The sequence below is a fragment of the Narcine bancroftii genome, chromosome 6 (assembly GCF_036971445.1).
Source record: "Narcine bancroftii isolate sNarBan1 chromosome 6, sNarBan1.hap1, whole genome shotgun sequence".
NCBI classification, from domain to species: domain Eukaryota; kingdom Metazoa; phylum Chordata; class Chondrichthyes; order Torpediniformes; family Narcinidae; genus Narcine; species Narcine bancroftii.
Genome location: NC_091474.1, coordinates 77644298 through 77668091, shown reverse-complemented (window position 1 = coordinate 77668091; position 23794 = coordinate 77644298). Strand labels below are relative to the sequence as shown.

The 23794-nt window shown below is 39.4% G+C and overlaps 1 protein-coding gene and 1 long non-coding RNA gene across 4 annotated transcripts in view; one reads left to right on the top strand and one right to left on the bottom strand.

Annotated features, from left to right (window-relative positions):
- Window positions 1–19155, top strand: part of cdhr1a (cadherin-related family member 1a) — a 123730-nt gene extending 104575 nt beyond the window's left edge. For both annotated transcript variants that reach the window (XM_069885439.1, XM_069885438.1), the window contains exons 19-24: window positions 46–202; window positions 883–1004; window positions 3492–3645; window positions 5768–5885; window positions 12624–12737; window positions 18847–19155. In XM_069885439.1, coding sequence (XP_069741540.1) covers window positions 46–202; window positions 883–1004; window positions 3492–3645; window positions 5768–5885; window positions 12624–12737; window positions 18847–19005 — 824 coding nt within the window. In that variant the 3' untranslated portion in view covers window positions 19006–19155. The remainder of the gene's footprint in view (window positions 1–45; window positions 203–882; window positions 1005–3491; window positions 3646–5767; window positions 5886–12623; window positions 12738–18846) is intronic.
- LOC138736249 (uncharacterized) lies at window positions 3061–15299 on the bottom strand. Of its 2 annotated transcripts, none has more exons than XR_011340181.1 (3): window positions 15227–15299; window positions 14508–14627; window positions 3061–3257 (listed from the first exon to the last, which is right to left on the bottom strand). It is a non-coding gene; the product is annotated as an uncharacterized lncRNA (long non-coding RNA). The 2 variants fall into 2 exon arrangements; XR_011340180.1 differs by lacking the exon at window positions 3061–3257 and adding an exon at window positions 5598–5871.
- Window positions 19156–23794: the final 4639 nt, after the last annotated feature.

Below are 23794 nucleotides of genomic sequence, written 5' to 3'. Positions count from 1 at the left end.
TGGTTTTCACTGACCCGTGCTGTGTTTCTCTGAATTGTTCCACAGCACTCATTGGACTGTTCTTGAACAGCATCACAATATTGTCCTTCTTTAAGATCAAGGAGCTCCAGAATCCAAGTAACCTCATAGTGGCCAGCTTGGCTGTGTCTGACTCGGGCATCTGCGTGAATGCATTAGTCGCTGCATTTTCAAGCTTTCTGAGGTAAACTCGGTTTGACTTAGATAGAAATATGCCAAACATGTGGCACAGAAGCAATAACACTTCAGCAAACTAATCCACATCAGTGTTTATGCTCCATATTGACATCTTCCCACCATAGGCGGCACAGTCAGTGCAATGTTATTACAGTGCCAGTGATCTGGGTTTGAATCTGGGTCTGTTCGGAGTTTATACTGTACATTGTCCATGTTCCTCCAGGTGCTACAGTTTCTTCTCATGTTCCAAAGGCAGACAGTGGGTTAATTGGACACTGGTATATTTGGGTGGCACAGGCTCATGTGTCAGAAGAGCCTGTTTTACCATGCTGTATCTCTAAATTAAGTTAATTTATCCCATCATGATGTTTTTCTTTTTCTCTATATTGCACAGTTTCTTTTCATGTATTTGTTTCATGTGTCCATTGTGTAGTTTTTTTTTGCACTACAGATACCTGGTGATTCTGCCTCACCAGCAGGAATAAGAATCTTAAGGTAGTATGTGACATCACGTATGTCCTCTGACAGTAAATCTGAAATCTATTCTTTCTTCATCCAGTTTTCCCTTGACCATTGACCAATTATTCTTACAGTGGTGTTTTTCACTCTTTAATATTACTCTGCAGTACCCAAGAACGGGCTTTAACAATCCCCATTTCATGCCACATCTCATCTTTTCTTTCACAGGTACTGGCCTTATGGATCTGAAGGCTGCCAGACTCATGGATTCCAAGGTTTTCTGACAGCCCTGGCCAGCATTAATGCCTGTGCAGCAATTGCCTGGGACAGATACCATCTGAACTGTGGCAGTAAGTATTTTCAATTTTCAATCAAAACTCTCCATGCTTTAGATCAGTGATTTTCTTTCCATTCACATACCGCTATAAGTATTCCCTATGCCATAGGTGCTCTGTGATTAGTAAGGGATTGCTATGTGAGAGGAAAGAAAATGTTTGAAAACCACTCTTTTAATTGTACCTAATTGACTTGTTATGTGCATGGTTTCAGAACTCCAAAGGAAATGGCCCAATGACCACTTTTTTCTGGCAAAATATTTCAGAAACAATTGGGTCGAGAGCAGTAAAAACACAAAAAGCTGGAGAAACACAGCAGGTCAAACAGTGTCCTTTGTCTAGTGATTCTCAACCATTTTTTTCCCACTCATATCCCACCTTAAGTAATCCCTTACTAATCACAGAGCACTGATGGCCTAGGGAATACTTAAAGTTGGATGTGAGTGGAAAGAAAAAGGTTGAAAACCAATGCTTTAGATGGCAGGGCAATCCACACAATCTGACATCTGGCAAATGGAAATAAATGCGGTCATGTATTTGTCAAAGTGTAGTTCAATGAAGTTAGGTAAAAGATAATAAAATGCAGGTTATTGATTGATTGATTGATTGAAGTTTAGAGCCAATGTCCATAGGACCTTAAAAGTCAAACCACACAAAGTGAGTAAAGGTGGGATGGAGGCTGTGAGAAAATGGCTGAGGCTTTCAGTAAAAATGGGTCAAATAGGCAGTGTTTAATCCACTATATCAGCTGGAAAATCAAATTAAGTTCATCCCTAATTGGGACTGGACAATAAGTTTGTTAAAAAGGCAGATGGATTTGCCCATTGTTGGCTGAGGCACAGAATACAGGGTTTAAACCAGGTTGAGTATTGTACATGATTCCACTTCAAGAGATTTAGATCAGAATTTTTTAAAAAATGTGACTAAACCTTTGCATGTGACAGCTTATGTAACTGTATGCTGAGCCTAATGAAATCTCAATGAAGAAAAACAAGGTTATTTATCTGAATGTCAGAGATGTGAATACACTGCGAAATGCAAAAGAGGAAGAATTCCAAATCAGAGATGAAGGGTTTCTGCTCAAAAGTTCGGCTCCTTTGAGTCGAAGCTGCCTGACCTGCTGAATTCTGAATCCATTGACTCTATTGAGGCCAGCTCATCCGAACAACCGACGTCACTGAGGGACTGATGAATGCTCTCTTTGTGGCAAAATAAGGATTAGTGAAAGACTCCTAACAACACGTTGTTGTGATGATCTTTGCTCTACTAATCTTGGAATTTATTTTTGCCAAGTGCATTACCGAAGATGTGGTTTCCAGAAATCTGAATGCTTTTCAGCTCTGTGAAGTTTGTGGAAATAATTGCATTCTTTTCCTCAGCTGATTGCTAAAGCTGATTTATTTCTTACAATACCATCATTTTTCATCCCTAACATTTATCCTAAATACCCATGTAAAAGTTGATCACTTGGAAAAGTCGCCACCCCTCTCCCCCCTATCTTTGGCCAAAAAATCAGGAATTTTCTATATGTAAAAGTCGACCGGAGTCTCACCTCTGCCCCAGCAGCCCGCAGACCAGAGTTCCCGACACTTCGGTCGCAAGCTCTGTCTCAGCCCCTGGTCATCCGCCCATCGGAGCTCCCGATGCCTTGAATGTGGACTCCAACCTTGCCCCCGGCTGCCTGCCCATCGAAGCTCCTGACGCCACGGTTGCAAGCTTGTGCCTCGTCCCGTTTCCCCCCCCCCCTCCCCAGCCATCAACCGATCGAAGCTCCTGATGCCTCTAATGATCCAGATACCTACCACGGTCCCGACCTCCCCCGTGGGGACGTGCATTTTGATGCACAGATTCTGCGCTATTACTTCAGTTCATTGTGTTTTTGTTCTTTATTCGCTTAGCGATCATTTGGACTTCTGCTACTGATATGGTATCATGGATTCCGGTGTGAATTTCTGCCCCTCAAAAGTAATGTCCATGTAATAGTCGACCCCAGAAATGTAACATTAAAAAATGGTCGACAAAATTTTACTTTTACACAAGAATAAATGGTAATTGTGAAGTCAGTCAAGTGGTTTCATGTGAATTGTGGCAATGAAGGCTACTGCAGGGAAACCATCAAGGCTGACCTGTAAACTATTCACGTGTGTCCTATTTTGAAGAATATCACTGGAAAACCTTGGTTAATATCATCCTGGATAACCCCAGCTATCCAATATAGCCAAAATAGAAGCAGTGAATGCTGGCGACAATCAACAGCCCAGGCAGTATCTGCGGAAAGAGAAACAGAGTTAGTGTTTCAGGTTGAAGATCCTTAATCAGAACAGCGGGAGAGAAAAAAAAAGATGGATTTATGTTGCAAACATGGAGGAACTCAGCAGGTCTCACAGCATTCATCATGTATACTCTATATCGAGTAATAAAATTGCAAGCGGGGTGTCTCAGTTAGATTTAATTTCCATTCATTGTGATGAAGAAGAATTATTTTTTAAATCTGTATTTCAGGGTCAAAACTGCAATGGAGCAGCACCATGGTTGTTATATTATTTAACTGGGCTTTTGCGGGTTTCTGGTCTCTTATGCCGTTGCTGGGCTGGGGTGAATATGACTATGAGCCACTGAGAACCTGCTGCACATTGGACTACTCCAAAGGTGACAGGTTGGTACAAGAATTTATCTTGCCTAAGTCATTCCCAAGAAGTTACCATGTCAGGAAATGCCAGTAATTGTTGGCCATCTCCAATTGTCCTGCAGAAGTGGTGAAGGGGATTAATTCTGTGGAGTGTTTGAATGGTTGCCTCGGCCAGTTCGGAGGGCTGGTATGAATCAACACAGGGCATGGGACTGGAATCATACAGGGATCAAACTGGACAGATCAGGATGAATCCAATGCCCTACCAGTTCTTAGGACAATCTATCACAGTAGTTCTCAACCTTTTTCTTTCCACTCACATACCACTTTAAATAATCCCTATGCCATGGGTGCTCTGTGATTAGGAAAGGGATTGCTTAAGGTGGTATGTGGGTGAAAAGAAAAAGTTTGAAAACCACTGTTTTAATCGTTCCAAATTGACTCGTTATGTGCATGGTTTCAGAACTCCAAAGGAAATGAGCCAATGACAGTTTTTCTCAAGCAAAATATTTCAGTAACAATTGGGCCTAGACCAGTGATTCTCAATCTTCCCACTCATATCACACCTTAAGCAATTCCTTACTAATCACAGAGCACTTATGGCATAGGTATTACTTAAAGTGGAATGTGAATGGGGAAAAAAAAGGTTGAGAACCACTGGTCTATCAGCTTCAATTTTTAACATTTGAAATTTAGACATACAGCACTCTGGCCTATGGGCTCATGCTGCTCAAATATGCCACTTAACCTACAACACACACCCCCAACCCACCCCCACCAGTGCATTTTGAAGGGTGGGAGGAAACCCACGCAGACACGGGGAGAACATACACACTCATTATGGCGCCAAATTCGAACCGGGTCACTGGAGCTGTATCAGCATTGCTCTAAACATGCCATAGCATTTTTGAAACTACATTTTAATATCTAGAATTTTTAAACTGTGTACAAAATCCAAGGGTAATGAGAGTAGATCCTTTTTTTTTCAATTTGTTCACAAAGCAAGTCATGGAGTTATGCAAGGTGGAAGCTCGACCACGCTGACCAAATTGCCTAGCTGTTCCCACTTAGCCCATATCCCTCTCAACCATTCCTACCCATGTACCTGTCCAAATGTCACCCTCCTCTGGCAGTTCATTCCATATATGCACAAAAATGTAAACCTTTGGGTCCCTTTTAAATCTTCCCCACCACAACCCCCCTCCCCACCCTCAGAATCTATGCCGTCATTAGCAAGGCCAGCATTAATTGCCTTTAGAAAGGTAATGATGACTTAGTATCTTGACCCACTGATGTTCTTGGGGCATGAAGTTTCCAGCTTTCGGCACAGTGGCATTGAGGAATACTTTTATTTCATGGTCACAGGGATATTTAACCTATCATTGCTGGTTTTTCTATGCAAGTGTAAGCCTCATCTTCAGTGGAAAAGGATCACAGATTGGACAGGCTGAAGTACTGGTGAGTATCTGCAGTGTGTTTTGCAACAGACCCAGGCTATAAGCTGGTATTGAAGGAATGGCATATTTAGTAAGGTAGATTGAGTGAAAGACGTGATACAGTAAAAATCCCGGTATCCCCACACCTCTGGGAATTGGTAGATTTCTGGTTGTTTGAGATTGTGTGATTGGCGAACTGAAGAAAGGCTCAAGCCAGAAATGTTGGCAATATATCTTTGACTCCTATAGATGCTGAATAGACCAGCTGAGTTCGTCCAGCACTTCGGTGTATTTACTACAATTACACAGCGTCTGTAGCCAGTCATGTTTCGCTCAAAATATTTGTGTGATCTTCACAAACTATGCCCGACACCAAGTTCAGTCTGAAACGGAAGGTGAATGAGATCAACACCCCACATTGGCCCGATTGCAGATCTAGAGCCGGTTTAGTGCTAGTGTGAATTTTAAACTGCATCATTCCAGTTCTAAAACACTGAGGTCATTTATTTTGGCCCTTCAGAAAGCAGAGAAATGGAGATAAATAGATATTGAGAATATCTTGACAATATGGTCTCAAGTTATGTGAATGGAGTCGTTCAAACCAGCCTTCCATCAGAACAATATACATTGCAGAATTCTACTGCACTTTGAACAAAAACTGTTTAAAATAGCTTGGAATCCAACATATAATCTCCATTCTTCGTTCTTTCCAGAAAATTTGTTTCATTCTTCATTCCTGTGGCACTTTTCGAATTTGTCCTTCCACTTTTCATCTTGTTGACTTCTTACCAGTCATGTTCGAATAAATTCAAGAAAACTGGACAAGTCAAGGTAAAAAAAAATACACTTAATCTGAGTAACAGCATGACAAATAATCCTTAAAGCAGGGGTGGACAACTTTTAAATTTTTTATTTAGATATCCATCACGGTAACAAGCCATTTCGGCCCACAAGTCCGTGCTGCCCAATTAACCTATATCCCCGGAACCAAAATGCCCTGTTACCGTACTGTATGTCTAAATTAAAAATTAAAAGGTTGGCCATCCTGCTTTAAAGCTTTTCATTGATTCAGCAGTATATTTTCAGTTTAAAATTATTTTCTTCTCTTAGAAATCTCCACATTTTATCTGATTGAAATTATGTTTCAGCCTCATGTTTTAAATCTCCAGTGAATGAAATGAACATCATAAGTTCATGGAGGAACATTAAAATGTTGGCAAGACCGGAGCTGCCTCTCATGCAGACCTGGGAGAGCACGGAGAAGTGGCACAGCGATGGTCTGCAGGATCCTAGTGCCCGATCTTCATGCCAACTGCTCCATACAGGCTTTAAACCGTGCTAACTAGTGCCCAAGATGGCAGTGCCTATACTGGGCAGCATATCATGAGGGGTTGAGGACTACTGGGGAGCAGCGGACTGGCATAGATCACCAGATACAAGTAGAATATTCCCTGTATTCTGATGAATCTTTGTTTGCCTTACAGCAGGCAAAAGTTGAAGTATATCTTGCATATTTCATTTTAATAAAAGGAACCTTGAAGAATATTTTCTGAATTATTCTTTTGCGTTCATGAGGTTCAGTTATTCCACAGCAACAAAAAAATTTCTAGGTTAGAAACTAGCATTTCTCATGGACATAATTTCATTACATAGTGAATAAAGTTCCCAAAGCACAACTCGAATGATGAATTATTACTGTAAAAGCCAGCTCTTCTCATGAATCTTCCTGCAGCTTCTCTTGATGCGGCTGATATTCTGATATTGTACTGGTCATTTATCTTGAGACACCCATTTATGTAAAGAGGTTTTCATCCCATTCATGTGGCTCCAAACTCCAAAGCTAAAGGATCAAATTTCATTTTTTTTAAATTTAGTCATACAGCATAGTTACAGGCCCTTCTGGCCCATGAACCCATGCCACCAAATTACACCCAAATGACCTCCAACCCTCAGTACATTTTGAAGGATGAGCACCCAGAGTAAACCCACACAGACACGGGGAGAACATACAAACTTGTTACAGACAGCGCAGGATCGCTGGTGCTGAAACAGCTTTGCACGAGCTGCTACGCTAATCATATCGTCCCAATTTTGAGCCATTTCAGACACCAGAATTAAAAACAATTGACAGACTGCATGGCACTCAGATTGGTTTTCATATAAAGCTCGAGGAAGTGGAAAATTATTTTGCAGTGATTTGTAACTTTCTTTTCAAGATTAAGATGTGACTAACACTTACATTCAACCAAGCACTGACTGGGGTGCCATTCAACTTAGCAACAATGAAGGAAGGCCAATGAAGTGGGAGAAAAAGACTGCAATACAGTTGGGTGCTGAGTGGCCTTCAGCCGCTGAGCGCCTCTCTAGTCCATTGGCATGGACACCATCCTTTAGAGTTATATCCTATGCTTCTCCTTCTCACCAGCAAAACAGTTAAAAGCAGGGCAAGACTATCATCTTATACCAAAGAGAGGTTCATTTATGAATCTGATCACAGCAGGAAAGAAACTGCCCCTAAATTTGAAGTTTCATGATCCCAAGCTCAACTGGTTGAAGTGGGGAGAAGAAAGAGCGGGTTTAGGAATCTCGGTTAATTTACCTTGACAGGAAGGAAGATTCCCTTAAGTCTAGCAATTGTGTATTTTTTTTAAATATTTTTTTATTTTTCACACTATGAACCATATCAACCAAAATATGTTCAAACATTTCTCATTAAATTTACACAGTGGTCTTTTCTCCCTTTTTTCCCCTTTCCCTCCCTCCCTTATACCCACCCCCCCTCCAAAACTGATAAATATTCAACATAGACAATATAATAAAACCATAAAACAATATCTTCACACAAAGGAAAGTAAACAAGAAAAATGTGTCATCACACTGAATCTAGCCATTTTGTCTCCTTATCATTTTCATTCTCATTCTAGGGGATGGAGGTCATAGGCAAGCTCTCTCTGATATGTTCCATGTATGGTTCCCAAATTTGTTCAAACATTGTGACTTTATTTTTTAAATTATATGTTATTTTTTTCCAATCGAATATATTTATTTATCTCCATGTACCATTGCTTTATACTCAGGCTCTCTTTCATTTTCCAAGTTGACATTATAAATTTTTTTGCTGTCACTAAGGATATCATAATGAATATTTTTTGCACTTTATCCATTTTGAGGCCTAATTCTCTACTTCTTATGTTACTTAAAAGAAATATCTCTGGTTTTTTTGGTATGTTATTTTTTGTAATTTTATTTAGTATCTGATTTAATTCTTCCCAAAACGTATTCACTTTTGTTCATGCCCAAGTGGCATATAATATTGTTCCCATTTCCTTCTTACAGCGAAAACATCTATCCGATAATGTTGAATCCCATTTTTTTAATTTTTGAGGAGTGATATATACCCTGTGTAACCAATTATACTGTATCATGTGTAACCTTGTGTTTATTGTATTCTTCATAGTTCCAGAACATAACATCCCATACTTCATTTTTTATCTTTTTGTTTAGATCCTTTTCCCACTTCTGCTTAGGTTTATAGTTTATTTCATTTTCCTTATCTTGCAGCTTAATGTACATGTTGGTTATAAATCTTTTAATTATCATTGTGTCTGTAATCACATATTCAAAGCTGCTTCCTTCAGGTAATCTCAATGTGTTTCCCAATTTATCCTTTAAATAAGCTTTCAATTGATGATATGCAAACATTGTACCATGAGTTATTCCATATTTGTATTTCAACTGTTCAAATGTTAATAAATTATTCCCCAAAAAACAATTTTCTATTCTTTTGATTCCTTTTCTCTTCCATTCTCTAAAGGAAAGGTTGTCTATTGTAAAAGGGATTAGTGGATTTTGCATCAATAGTAATTTTGGTATTTGATTATTCGTTTTTTTCCTTTCTAAGTGGATCTTCTTCCATGTGTTAAGTAAATGATGCAGTACTGGTGAGGTTTTATATTGCACCAGCTTTTCATCCCACTTATGAAGTTTATGTTCCGGTACCTTCTCCCCTATTTTATCTAGTTCTATCTTAGTCCAGTCTGGTTTTTCCCTTGTCTGGTAAAAATCTGATAAATACCTTAATTGTGCGGCTCTATAATAATTTCTAAAATTTGGTAACTGCAAACCACCTTGATTATACCTCTCTGCTAATTTATCTAATGCTACCCTTGGATTCCTCCCTTTCCACAAGAATTTCCTTATTATTCTCTTTAGTTCCTTGAAGAATTTTTCTGTTAAGGGAACTGGTAATGTTTGAAATAAGTATTGTAACCTTGGGAACACGTTCATTTTAATGCAGTTTACCCTCCCTATCAACATTAGCGGTAATTCTTTCCAATGTTCTAAGTCTTCCTGCAATTTCTTTATTAGAGGCTGATAATTTAGTTTGTTCGAGTGGCTTAAGTTATTATCTAACCTGATCCCTAGGTATCGGATTGCTTGTGTTTGCCATTTAAAAGGTGATTTTTTTTTAAATTCTGTATAGTCTGCATTACTTATTGGCATCACTTCACTTTTATTTGCATTGATCTTCAATTTCTTATGTAATTCTTTTATTGATATCTCTGGTTCGGTTAGGTATACTATGATGTCATCTGCAAATAAACTGATTTTATACTCCTCCTCGATTATTTTTATCCCTTTTATTTTAATTTCCATTCTTATCAGTTCTGCCAAAGGTTCTATTGCTAAGGTGAACAATGATGGGGATAGTGGACATCCCTGTCTAGTTGACCTACTTAATTTAAAGTGACTCGATACATATCCATTTACTGCTACCTTCGTCAATGGTCCATTATACAATGCTTTAATCCAATTTATATATTTTTCTGGTCGATTGAACTTCTGTTATACTTTAAATAAGTAGTTCCACTCTACTCTGTCAAAGGATTTTTCTGCGTCTAGAGCAACAGCCACTGTTGGTTTCTTATTTCCTTGAACTACGTGGATTAGATTAATAAGCTTGCAGACATTGTCCGCTGTTCGTCTTTTCTTAATAAATCCAGTTTGATCTAGTTTTACTATTTTAGGTACACAATCGGCCAATCTGCTTGCTAATAATTTTGCTATTATCTTATAGTCTGAGTTAAGTAGAGTTATTGGTCAATATGATGCTGGTGTTAATAGGTCCTTCCCTGTCTTTGGTATTACTGTAATTATTGCTGTCTTACATGAATCTAGCAAGTTTTGTGTTTCTTCTATCTGGTTCATTACTTCCAGGAGAGGAAGAATTAATAACTCTTTAAATGTTTTATAAAATTCGATTGGAAATCCATCCTCTCCAGACGTTTTATTGTTCGGCAGCTTTTTTAATATATCCTGTACTTCCTCTATTTCAAATGGTTTTATTAGTTTGTTTTGTTCCTCTTCTTGCAATTTTGGTAGTTCAGTTTTAGCTAAAAATTCCTCTATTTTATCATCTTTCCCCTCATTCTCAGTTTGATACAATTGTTCATAAAATTCTTTGAAGTTTTCATTAATCTCTGTTGGATTATATGTAATTTGTTTGTCCTTTTTTCCTTGATGCCAGTATTGTTCTTTTAGCTTGTTCTGTTTTAAGTTGCCAGGCCAATATTTTATGTGTTTTTTTCCCAATTCGTAATACTTTTGCTTTGTTTTCATTATATTCTTCTCCACCTTGTACATTTGTAATGTTTCGTATTTAATTTTTTTGTCCGCCAATTCTCTCCTTTTCATTATATCATCCTTTTTTACTAATTCCTTTTCTGTACTTACTATCTCCCTTTCCAACTGCTCTATTTCGTGATTGTAATCCCTTTTCATCTTAGTCACATAAATTATTATCTGCCCTCTAATGAAGGCTTTCATTGTGTCCCATAATATAAATTTGTCTTTCACTGATCCTGTGTTTATTTCAAAATATGTTTTAATTTGGCATTCAATAAACTCCCTAAATTCCTGTCTTTTAAGTAGCACAGAGTTTAACCTCCATCTATATGTTCTTGGTGGGATGTCCTCCAGTTCTATTACTAATAATAGGGGTGAATGATCTGATAGTAGTCTAGTCAACAAAAACATATCAATCCTTAGGTAAATTTTGTGCCTACTCGAATAATATGAAAATTCCTTCTCTCTTGGGTGTTGCCTCCTCCATATATCCATAAGTTTCATTTCCTGCATTGATTTAACCATATATTTGGCTATTTTATTCTTTTTGCTTGTCTTTTTTCCAGTTTTATCCAACATTGGGTCCAAATTAAGGTTAAAATCCCCTCCTATCAATATATTTCCTTGTGTGTCTGCAATCTTCCAAAAAATATCCTGCATAAACGTTTGATCCTCCTCGTTAGGTGCGTATATATTGAGCAAATTCCAAAATTCTGAGTATACCTGACACTTTATCATTGCATACCTCCCTGCCGGATCTATTATTTCCTCCTCTATTTTGATTGGTACATTTTTGTTGACTAGTATGGCTACATCTCTAGCTTTTTAATTATAGGATGCTGCCATTACGTGTCCTACCCAGTCTCTCTTTAGTTTGTTATGTTCCTTTTCAGTTAAATGCATTTCCTGCACAAATGCTATTGTTGTGGTACACCACTGGCCTACTGCAGGGAACAACCTGTGTACCTGCAGGAGTGTAAGGGGACACGACAACACCTGGCCGGCTGTCAATCAGTTGGCCAGAATGGATCAAGCCCCACCCGGTTGGGTGTCAATCACCCTCTGGGATGTAAGCATCCGCCGGCCAGCCACAGCCAGCCTGGGTCTGTGGAAGTCTTTGTGGATTAAAGCCTGTTGTACAGTCTTACCTTGTGTGTGTCTGATTCTAGCTAACAGCGCACCACAGCTATATCTATTTTTTCCTTCTTCAATAAATTTGGTAGCCTCTTCCTTTTAATTTGGTTTATAGTCATATAGTTCAACATGGCCATCTTATATCTTACATACACCTCTTTTCCACCTCTTCGCCACCTCCATCCCCCTTTTCCCCATTTTCATCTCTTAGTTTTCTCTTATTACACTTAATGTATGACAACACATTTAAGACATAAAGTACCCCCGCAGTTCCCACATCCTCTAATACCTTAACCCCAAAAGATCCCCTCCCCTCTCTGAGTTGCCCCATATTCCTTGCCGGGCAACCACAACTCCCGTTTTCATTTGGATTGCGATCTTGTTCGCAGCATCAAGTGATTTTGCAGTGACGGTTATCCTGTTGTGTATTTAAGGTAGAGATTGACAGGTATTTGATTGGTCAGGGCATCATGGATTATGGGGAGAGGGACTCAGTGGGAGGATGGGACAGCTCATGATCAGAATTGGCCGATGGGCCTATTTCTGCTCCTTTATCTGGTGATCAAAGAGGAGGTGAAAGGCTCATAAAGAAAGGTGGCAAAGCTAAAGAAAACTGCTCAAAGATCAGCCAGTAATAATGCGTTAGCTTTAAATGATGATATCTGTATTAAATAAAACCGAGTGAAGTTAGGGAGCGTGCAGTATAGGGATTTACTGGTTCTGCACTTAAAATATATGGTTCTTGTTTTATCTGATGCTATTGTTTGATAATTTGAACCAAGCTAACTCAATTCTTTTGTTTCTGGTTAGTTTAATACAGCACTGCCTATGAAAATCCTTCTCATTTGCTGGGGCCCATATAGCCTTCTCTGCATGTATGCTGTCATTGAGAATGTGACGGTCTTATCTCCAAAACTCAGAATGGTAAGTAAAATTGTGTATAGGTATTTTGAGAAAGCCGTGAGCAAGGCAAGATTAAGGTGGGCTAGTTAGTTAGCTATCTCTGCCCAAAATGTAACTGCATCAGAGCAGTAGGGAACACCCCAAAGAGTTAAACAACAACATTTGCTGATTCTGGGGTCAAAGGTGCTGGAGAATCTTTAGGAAGTAAAGAGTAACCAACATTCAGAGCCTGGCCCCTTCATTACCCATGGGCCCAGGTCTGAAACATTGGTCACCCTTTTCTTACTTGGAATATTGTGTTCAGGTCTTCGTTACAGGAAGGATGGAGAGGGTGCAGAGGAGATTTACCAGGATGCTTTCTGGAATGAAAAACGTACAAGGTTAGCAGGATGAGGGGGGGACTTAATTTCTGAGAGGCATAGATAGGGTGGACAGTCAGCATCCTTTTCCCAGAGTGACAGCAGCCAATACCAGAGGACATCTGTTTAAGGTGAAGGGAAGAAAGTTTAGGGGAGACATCAGGGGTAGGTTATTTTTTTGTACACAGAATAGTAGATGCCTGGAATGCATTGTCAGTGGTGGTGGTGAAGGCTGGTACAATGGGGCATTTAACCCTCTGGACTCCATGTCCCAGTTTTTAGTGACTACCAACATGTGCATATGTTCTGTGTCCTGATTTGCCAGGACTGGTTTTATATCCAACCACCAGCTAGTTCATACTGGTGTTCTTACTGAAGTTTACCCATGGTCCCAGTCCAGAGTATATATTATGGAAGGTTAAAAATGGCCAGAGTCCAAAGGGTTAAAAGACTCTCAGACAGGCACATGGAGGCAAATGAAATAGACAATTATGGATGTGAAGTAGGGACGGTTTAGACTGTTGAGTCAGCACAACATTTTCGGCCTGTGTTGTAATGTTTTATGTTCTAAAAACCTACTCCTTTGAATCTTGAGGCTGTGTCCCTCATTCTGGTCTCATCTACCAGTGGAAACAATATTCAATCTTCGATCATATCTATCTCTTAAATCTTTCAATTAGATGCCCTGTCATTTTTCTGAATTCCGGTGAGTACAGTTCCAGGCAGCACAATCTCTCCTCATAGATTAACCCCTCAACTCTGGAATCAACCCGATGAACCTCCCCTGGACTGCCTCCAAAGCCAGTGTACCTTTTCTCAAGGAGACCAGAACTACATGCTGGGTGTGGTCTCACTAATACTCTGTAAAGGTGCAGCAGAATCTTAATAATTCTTTCTGTAACAGTTATTGCAGCGCCAGCGACCCAGGTTCAAATTTTCGCTGTCTGTAAGGAGTTTGTATGTTCTCCCTCGGACCACATGTGTTTCTTTCCACCCTCCAAAAAACATAAGGGGTTTGTACGTTAATTGGTATATTTGAGCAGCATGGGCTCATGGGCCAGAAGGGCCTGTACCGTTCTGTATCTCTAAAGAGAATTGCCCGACAGAAGTGCAATGTTCGTGGGATCTTACTGGTGGGAACTCAGTGATAGTAATACCACTGACCTTCAATGAGACAGTCCAATTATCCATACTTAATGATCAGTCACTGAACTTCTACCAGTAACATCCCATGAACCATAATTGACTAGAACCTTCACTAGACAATGAAAGTACTGTGACACAAGTCTCAGCAAATGATTCCTTGAGAAACTCAACAGTGTACTTTATGGAGCAAAGATAAAGATACATAACCAATGTTTTGGGTTTGAGCCCTTCATCAGGGAACTTATGTACCATGTACTTACCCAGACTCACTTCCATTCCACATTACCTGTTTGACCTGCTGAGTTTCTCCTGCTCTGTGTCTTTACTACAACCATGGTGTCTGCAGACTTTCGTGTTTTACTTCCAAGTGATTCCTTGAAGTTTTTTTAAATATTTGAAAAAAATCCTGTCAGATGAAATACTCTGAATCAGAATTTATTGTCATGAACAGGTCAAGAGATTTATTGCATTGCAGTGCAAATATTGCTGTGAATTACATTTTAAAAATAAATATATTAATGCAAACGATGAGGAAGTGAGGTAGTGTCTATAGTTTATTGTCTATTTAGAAATCTAATGGCAGAGGGGAAGATGCTATTTCTGTGCCACAGGGTATTTGTCTTTAGGCTCCTGTACCTCCTTCCCAATGGTAGCAGTGTCAGAGGACATGGCCTGGGTGGTGGAGGTCTTTGAGGATAGAGACTGCTTTCTTGAGATACCCCTCCTTGTAGGAGTGGTCTGGTACCCATGGTGCACAGGGCGTAGTCTCGCCCTGTCCTGGGCATTGACAGTTCTGGTGAGCTTCTGGTTGTCTAGCTGAGTACTACTTTTGGTAGCTTGATTGATTGGTGCACAGTTCATCAACCTAAACATTCACACCTTCATGTACTGGGGCTGCAGTGTGTACCACCTAAAGAATGCATTGCAGTTTTTTTTTTAAATATTAAAGCTTTTTTAACTGAGATTTCTAAACACATTCCAAGAAGACAGACAGGATTACTATACCTGCATCTTCTCTCCTCCTCCAAGTCTGACTTGTAAATATATTATTGTTCCTCCATCCTCACTGGGTCTAAATCTAAAATTCCCAACATCACTGTTAGAGTGTATTTACTTAAGGTATTGGAGCAGGTCGAGAAGGTCATTCCCTTATTTCTTTATATTTTTTTTTAATTTTTCACACTATGAACCATATCAACCAAAATATGTTCAAATGTTTCTCATTAAATTTACACAGTGGTCTTTTCTCCCGTTTTTTTCCCCTTTTCCCCCCCCCCACCCTTTCCATCCCTCCCCTCTACCCACCCCCCTCCAAAATCCATAAATATTCAACATATACAATACAATAAGACCATAAAACAATATTTTCACACAAAGGAAAATTAACAAGAAAAATGCGTCATCTATTTATTACACATTGAATCTAGTCGTTTTGTCTTCTTATCATTTTCATTCTCATTTTAGGGGATGGAGGTCGTAGGCAAGCTCTCTCTGATATGTTCCATGTATGGTTCCCAAATTAGCTCAAACATTGTGACTTTATTTTTTAAATGATATGTTATTTTTTCCAATCGAATACATTTATTCATTTCCATTTCCTGCATTGATTTAACCATAAATTTGGCTACTTTATTCTTTTGACTTGTCTTTTGTCCAGTTTTATCCAACATTGGATCCAAATTAAGGTTAAAATCCCCTCCTATCAATATATTTCCTTGTGTGACTGCAATCTTCAAGAAAAAAAAATATCCTGCATAAACTTTTGATCCTCCTCGTTAGGCGTATATATATTGAGCAAATTCCAAAATTCTGAGAATATCTGACACTTTATCATTGCATACCTCCCTGCCAGATCTATTATTTCCTCCTCTATTTTGATTAGTATATTTTTGTTAACTAGTATGGCTACACCTCTAGCTTTTGAGTTATAGGATGCTTCTGCTACCTGTCCTACCCAGTCTCTCTTTAGTTTGTTATGTTCCGCTTCAGTTAGATGCGTTTCCTGCACAAATGCTATATCTATTTTTTCCTTCTTCAATAAGTTTGGTAAACTCTTCCTTTTAATTTGGTTATGTATTCCATTAATGTTTATAATCATATAGTTCAACATGGCCATCATATCTTGCATACAGCTCTTTTCCACCTCTTCGCCACCTCCATCCCTCTTTTCCCCATTTTCATCTCTTAGTTTTCTCTTATTACACTTAATGTATGACAACACATTTAAGACATAAAGTACCCCCGCAGTTCCCACATCCTCTAATACCTTAACCCCAAAAGATCCCCCCTCTCTGAGTTTCCCCATATCCCTTTCCGGGCAACCACAACTCCCCTTTTCATTTGGATTGCAATCTTGTTCACAGTGTCAACTGATTTTGCAGTGACGGTTATCCTGTTGTGTATTCCCCCTCTACCCAGCCCTCTCCAGAAAACACTTTTTTAACATATATAACAAAGCTCTCTCTCTTCTTTTTTTTACCCTTACTCCCTTCCTTCCCTTCTCTTTTCCCTCTTTAGTTCTTTACATATACATTGTTTTTACATCTTTAAATATACTTCATCGCCATTCTTCATTCTTGTTACATCTCTTCTGTCCTGCAAACGTTCTGCGAATTCTTGCGCTTTCTCTGGATCTGAGAACAGTCTGTTTTGCTCCCCGGGTATAAATATTTTAAGCACGGCTGGATGTCTTAATATGAATTTGTAACCTTTTTTCCATAAAGTTGATTTCACTGTATTAAATTCCTTCCTCCTCTTTAAGAGTTTAAAACTTATGTCTGGGTAAAAAAATATTTTTTGACCCTTGTATTCCAGTGGTTTATTATCTTCTCTAATTTTATTCCTTGCCCGTTCCAGTATATTTTCTCTTGTCATGTGTCTCAAATAATTTTACTAAGATGGATCTTGATTTTTGATGTGCTTGTGGTTTCGGAGCTAATGCTCTGGGTGCCCTTCCTATTTCCATTTCTTCCTGCATTTCTGTCATTCCCAGGACCTTTGGGATCCATCCTTTTATAAATTCCTTCATGTCTGTGCCTTCTTCACCCTCCTTCAGGCCCACTATTTTTATGTTGTTTCGCCTCCTATAATTTTCCAACATATCAATTTTCTGAGATAACAACTCTTGTGTCTCTTTAATTTTTTTTTGTCACTTTCTTCCAATTTTTCTCTTAAGTCATTCACTTCCATTTCTACAGCCGTTTCCCGCTCTTCCACATTCTCTACTCTTTTCCCTATTTCTGTCATTACCAGTTCTAACCTTTGCATTTTATCTTCTGTTCTTTTCATTTTCCTTTTAATTGCATTAAATTCTAATGACAACCATTCTTTTAGTGACCTCATTGGTTCTTCAAAAATGACTTTATCTATATTCTGTTCATCAGTTTTACCTTTTATTTCTCTGTGAAAATCTTGGTCTTCTTCTTCCTCTTCTTCTGTGTCTGTATCTGTGTTTGTGTCTTCTTCTCTTCTTTGTGTCGATGTCTCTTCTGTTTTTCCTGATGAGCTGTTTGTATCTCTTGTTGCTGGGCCTCTTGTTGCTGGGCCTCTTGTTGCTGGTCCTCCCTCCTGTGCTGCTCGTCTGTTGTTCCTTGACCTCCAGCTGAGAGCCCTGGTGTCGGGCGTCCCTCAGCTCCTCGCTCTGTGACAGCCCGCTCCTCTGCTGAGCCCCTCTCCCGCCAGTGTCCTCTTTCTCCTTTGATTGCGCACTGCACACTTTGTTTGGCTCCGAGAACCATTTTTGTAGTGCAGTGGCTGGTGGGCCATGAATCCGCAGAGCAGGCACTGATCTCGAGAGTTGGGCACTCCTCATCAGTACAGCGTCCTGTTCCTTCCTGCAGGTAAGGCCTTCTTCTTTCTTCTCCGGCGACTTTTTTACCTTTTTTTTCCAGTTGTTCTTACTTTCTCCTTCTTGGAAGCCATCTTCTTTCTCTTCTCTGCATCTTTATCTTCTATTTCTTATATTCTATTTTTATTATACTTTGCTTTTTCCTAACTTTTTTCCTATTTTCCTAGAGATGGCTGGTTTTCCCGACCGGCCACTACTCCATCACGTGATTCCTTCTCTAGAAGGTCATTCTCTTGAGGGCAATTAAGATTTGGAAGCAAGTGCTTGTTAACAAAGTCCTCATCTGATTGAAAAAAAAGTTTACAAGTCCTTTGGAAATTATTTTTGAAATATTGTACGGATTACAGCCAAGCAAACTGCAAAATTGCAAAGAAATCTGGCACAGGGTTAGTATAACGCTGTTACAGTGCTAGCAATGGGGACTGGGGTTTCAATCCCGTATGATCTGTAGGAGTTTGTATGTTTTCCCGGGTCTGCATGGGTTTTCCTGGGGGCTCCGGTTTCCTCGCACTGTTCGTAACGAGCCGGGGTTGTAGGTCAATTTGATGTAATTGGGCAGGAGGGGTTCATTGGCCCTCTCTGTATGTCTATATCTAAGTTATTGTTAAAAGTAAATAAATTTAAAATTTTTAATTTTAAATCTTCACTTTTGATTTGAAACAGTCACACCTTTGGAACACTGACTCCTGCGGGGTCTCTAGGTATTTGCTGTTCCTATTAGTTTAGTTCAAACCTAATGAAAAGTTCGTTCTCTTCTAACTTACATCTGTGCTTCCAGCTTCCTGCCATCCTTGCAAAGACTTCCCCCATAGCCAACGCTTTTGTCTATGCATTAGGAAATCCGAATTACAGAGGAGGTATCTGGACCTTCCTAACGGGACAAAAAATGGAGCCAGCTGAAGCTGATGGCAAAGTTAAAGAAACAAAATACAACTAGTTATAGAAAAACCAATGGAAAATGAACTAAAAGTCAGAGAGCAAAATTATTAACCTGACCTGTTTGTTACGCAGCTTTCACAACATCTTAACATGTAACATGTCTGAATAAATGTAGTTCTAAACATGAACACGGCCGTTAAATTCCAAACTTCCTTTAACCCAAAGAATTACAAATATTTCAAATAAATGATTTTTGTTCTCTGTGTGTTTGAGTCCTTTGGTGTACCCGTCTACTGTTTAGTCCCCGTGGAGCTCGAATATTACAATCAGAGATGGCTTTTGCTCCTGTTTAAATTGAGATTTTTTTTGAATTACAGACTCAGAAGAAGCCCAGTTCCAGCCATTTCAACTCGGCTTGCCCAATTTCACCCTAATTAACCTGCAACCCCCTACATTTTAGATGGTGGGAGGAACCCGGAGCACCTGGAGGAAACTCACACAGAAACAGGGAGCACTTACTTACAGATACCACCAGATTCAGGGTCAGATTAAGTCCAATTGATGCCCTAAGCACTGTTCCCCCTCGACCCTTCCATTGTCCAAGTGACAAGACATTAAGACCCAATAAGAGTTGATAATAGATTAAAAATTCAGTTTTCTTCCAGGCCAGATCCCACAACTATATTGTGTATAACCTATTTAAACTTTTTTATTTAACACTAAATTATTTAACACTAAGTAGCAGTAAAAGCAAATTATTTACTTATAACTAGGGCAATAGGGAAAAAATGCAAATTGCGGGGCCCTAGTTCAGCTGCATCATGGCCAATCCGGCACTGGAAAAATCTCCTTCCCTCGGTGGCCTAAGCACGTGCTTATTTGGTTCAATGGTTAATCCAAACCTGGCGGGATTCGAAATCACGATCGCTGGCGCTGCAATAGTGTCACCATGATTGTTTGCGCTAACCGTGCCACCCCACAGATTAAATTCTACATCTGTGGGGGTGGGATACAATGATTTCTCAATGCCATTTTCAAAAATATAATCTATTGTATTTCCAAAAGCAAATACATGGGGTTTGTTGGTTAATTGGTGTATTCGTAGGCTGGAAGGGCCTGTTACCTTGCTGCATCTCTAAATTAAATTGAATTAAAATTTGAAGTGAATCAATGAAATTAATTGAAAAAATAATTATATAAATAAAACGAGACAAAAAAATTCTAAGTCATTGTCAAGCAGTCACTAAGTCCATCTTGAATAAAGGGAGCTCTTGAGCGGGAGCAGTTTACTTCACAGTGTTTCCTTTTTCTAACCGAGCTGAAGAAGGTTTAGCCTGGTAAACATTCATAAAACTGTTTTTAAAAATCCCTTGATAAATGGACTAAGTATCCGATGGAATTTAGAAAAGATTATTCAAACTTATGTCAACATCTGAGCAATTGAAAACGCAGCTAGGGATTGTAGTCCTCTGATGTCGACATGTTAAACCAAAATACCGTTGATTGCTTCCCCAATCTGTGCCTATCTTATGGGTTCTCTGTTCATTCACCAATTAGACATTGGAATGGAGAATAATAAAACTGTTTTCCTTTGACATTTTAGGATATATGGTGATATATTTTGCAGATCTAAAGGGAAGTTGTTAATTACCAAATTAATTGATTGCGAAGGTAAACCACAGTAACCTTCTAGCTTCACTGCAGAGGTTGGTCTTGGATGACAGTGTAAAGAATTATCTCACAAAAGCAAATAATGGACGGTTGTAATTACATTAACACATCTTCATTGGAAAATTATGTGATTAACACCTTACTTCCTTTGGACTCATCGACAAGACAAAATTATGTTTCTCAAGTCCTTAAATCACACTCAAAATCGCATCACAACTCAGCACTAAAATCCCTCAGAATGTGCTCACACAAACTATCTGAGACTTTCATATTTACAAAGCAATATTTATTTATGCATTTCTAGAGATGAATATTTGTCCTGTATATGTATTGTTTGTCAGTATGAGTGTAGCATCTAGTTGTATGTCTGCCTGTTTTGCACCAAGGACCAGAGAAGGCTGTATTTGTGCAATCAGAGGACAATAAACTTGACTTGACAATAAAGCGATTGAGAAAAGGGAGTGAAAAAATGAGCTGTTAAAGACAAAAAGAGAATTTAAGAAGGAGTTTGGAAGTCTCATGGCACAGTGCCAACATAACCACCTCTCTCTAGGTGAGGTCAATGAGGTGAAAGAGATAATCATTGACTTTAGGGAACTTCCACGTCAAGTCAAGTCAATTTTATTTATTGTTCATACCATGCATCGCCTAGTAAAGATAAGATAGCATTTCTCCAGGACCACGGAGCAGATTTACATAAATATAAGTTAAAATATTAATGAAACAGCAAAGGTCCACAGTACACTATCCACATATGTTCTGGGAATTCAGGAGCCTGACGGCTTGCGGGAAGAAACTGGACTTAAGGGCCCAAGTGCTACAGTACCTCCTACCAGAAGGCAGAAGGGAGAACAGTTTACATGAAGGGTGTGATGAGTCCCTCACTATGTTTATTGTGTTGTAGATATCCATACGCTGACTTCACTATCCTCTGCAGGGTCTTGCGGTCCGAGGAGGTGCAGCTTCCAAACCAGGCAGTGATGCAGTTGCACAGGATGCTCTCGATACATCCTCTGTAGAATGTAGTGAGGACGGAGGGTGGGAGATGGACTTTCCTCAGCCTTCACAGGAAGTAGAGGCGCTGCTGGTCTTTCTTGGCTACAGACCTGGTGTTAAGGAACCAGGTGTAATTCTCCACCAAGTGCACTCCAAGTAACTTGATATTCATGATGACTTCAATGGTAGAGCCATCAATGGTCAGCAGAGAGTGATTTCCCCCTACCCCGGGCCCTCCTGAAGTCAACAACCATCTCTTTTGTTTTATAATCATCCATATACAGGTCGTTGGCCATGTACCAGTCCATTAGCGACTGCACCTCATCTCTGAACGCTGACTCCTCATTCTCACTAAGAAGGCCCACCACGATCGTGTCGCCAGAAAACTTGATGAAGTGTTTCGAGCTGTGTTTTGCGACAATTGGAATTTTATCTACTCTCTTTATTTAAGTTTTTACGTTTGTTACAAAATTCAAAGATCAAAGTTCAGATGTATTGTCAGAGTCCGTACTGGACATCACATACAATCCTGAGATTCTTTTTCCTGCGGGCCAGGCTAAATACCTCATACAGTGAGATGGGGTCTTATGTGAACAGCCGAACAGGTTATCTCATACATCTGTGTCAAGAACACAATTTTCAGAGTATTGGATTAGAATGAAAAGGAAGATCAATTATCCCCAACCAAAGGCAGCATGAGAGCATTGTTATGGGGTTCATTCAGGAGCCTGATGCTGCAAAGAAAATCTGTCTTTAAGCCTGTTTTCATACTCCAGAGTAGTGGTTTTCAAATTTTTTCTTTCCACTCTCATACCACCTTCAGTAATCCCTTACTAATCACAGAGGTGACAAGTGAGAAAATGTTGTAATTCTTTGGGTATGAAAGAAGTTCATTGAGCACATATTCATGAAATTCCTGATGTGTCAATTGCAAGATTGTACTGTACCAGAATCGTTCAAGCAGCTGCCAGCAATATCTAGTGTCATATCATTCTGAAACTAAAAGGTCCGATTAATATAATTCAACAACATCATACTTGCTCATTTTCATCACTATGGGAGTTCATTTTATCAATTGCTTGGTAGCAGAATGTTTAAACCAGGCAGCAGTGCATTTCAATTCATTCTTCTTGCATACACCACTATATTTGGAAACTATGTGTCTAAGTGGGGTACCCTCCCACCCACCGACATGATCCACCAGGATCGTTGTCTGAAGAGGGCGCGCAAAACCATCAAGGACCCCTTCCACCTTTCAGCATCTTTCAGCTGCTGCCGTCGGGGAGGTGATCCAGGAGGATCAGAGCCAGCACCACCAGGCTGAGGAACAGTTTCATCCCACGGGCAGTGAGAATGCTGAACGACCAAAGGAACTGCTCACGCTGACCACCCGAGACTCTCATATTCATTAAACTATTTATTTGTATAGATGAATACTTATCCTGCATATGTATTGCTTGTCATTATGTATGTTATAAATGGTTGTGCTGCACCCAGGACCATCTTGACTTGACAAATTGTATAGGTATAGAAGATGATGACTTGTGATGCAGCTTATTTGAAACCTTTGTCTTCTAGCAGAAGAATAACAAACTCTCTCCTCAAGCTGTTTCTTGTGAAGAGAGCTCAATGCCAGCAGATGTTGGTGGGAGTCAGTGGGACCCTCATCTCTCTGTTACATATTCTGACAAAAAGTCTTTGACCTGAAACCTTAACTTTATTTCCCTTCCCATAGATGCTGCCTGAGCACAAGGTTATGTTTCCAGCATTTTATTGTTGATTTTTAAAAAGGTTTTAATGAATGAACATGGCCTTTCTGGCCATAAAACAACTATGCCCAATTATATTGCAAACCTTGAGGGTTTGGAGGGTGGGAGGAAACCAGCGCATTCAGAGAAAACCCAGGCAAGTTACGGGGAGAATGTACAAACTCCTTCCATACAGTCCTGATTTGAAGCCAGGTCACTGGCGCTGTAATAGAGTTGCATTAACCACGAAGCCTATTGTTAGGTATTAACATTCTTAATCATAAACTATTACCATCATTAGGGAAAACAGTTAGCATTAATTCAAAGCCAATTCATTGCTGAACCAGGAATGTCATCAGAGGGGTTAAACCTTGGGAAGGAGTGCCATCCAAATGCAAAAAGTATGTTCCATCCAGTCAGATTTAACGTGGT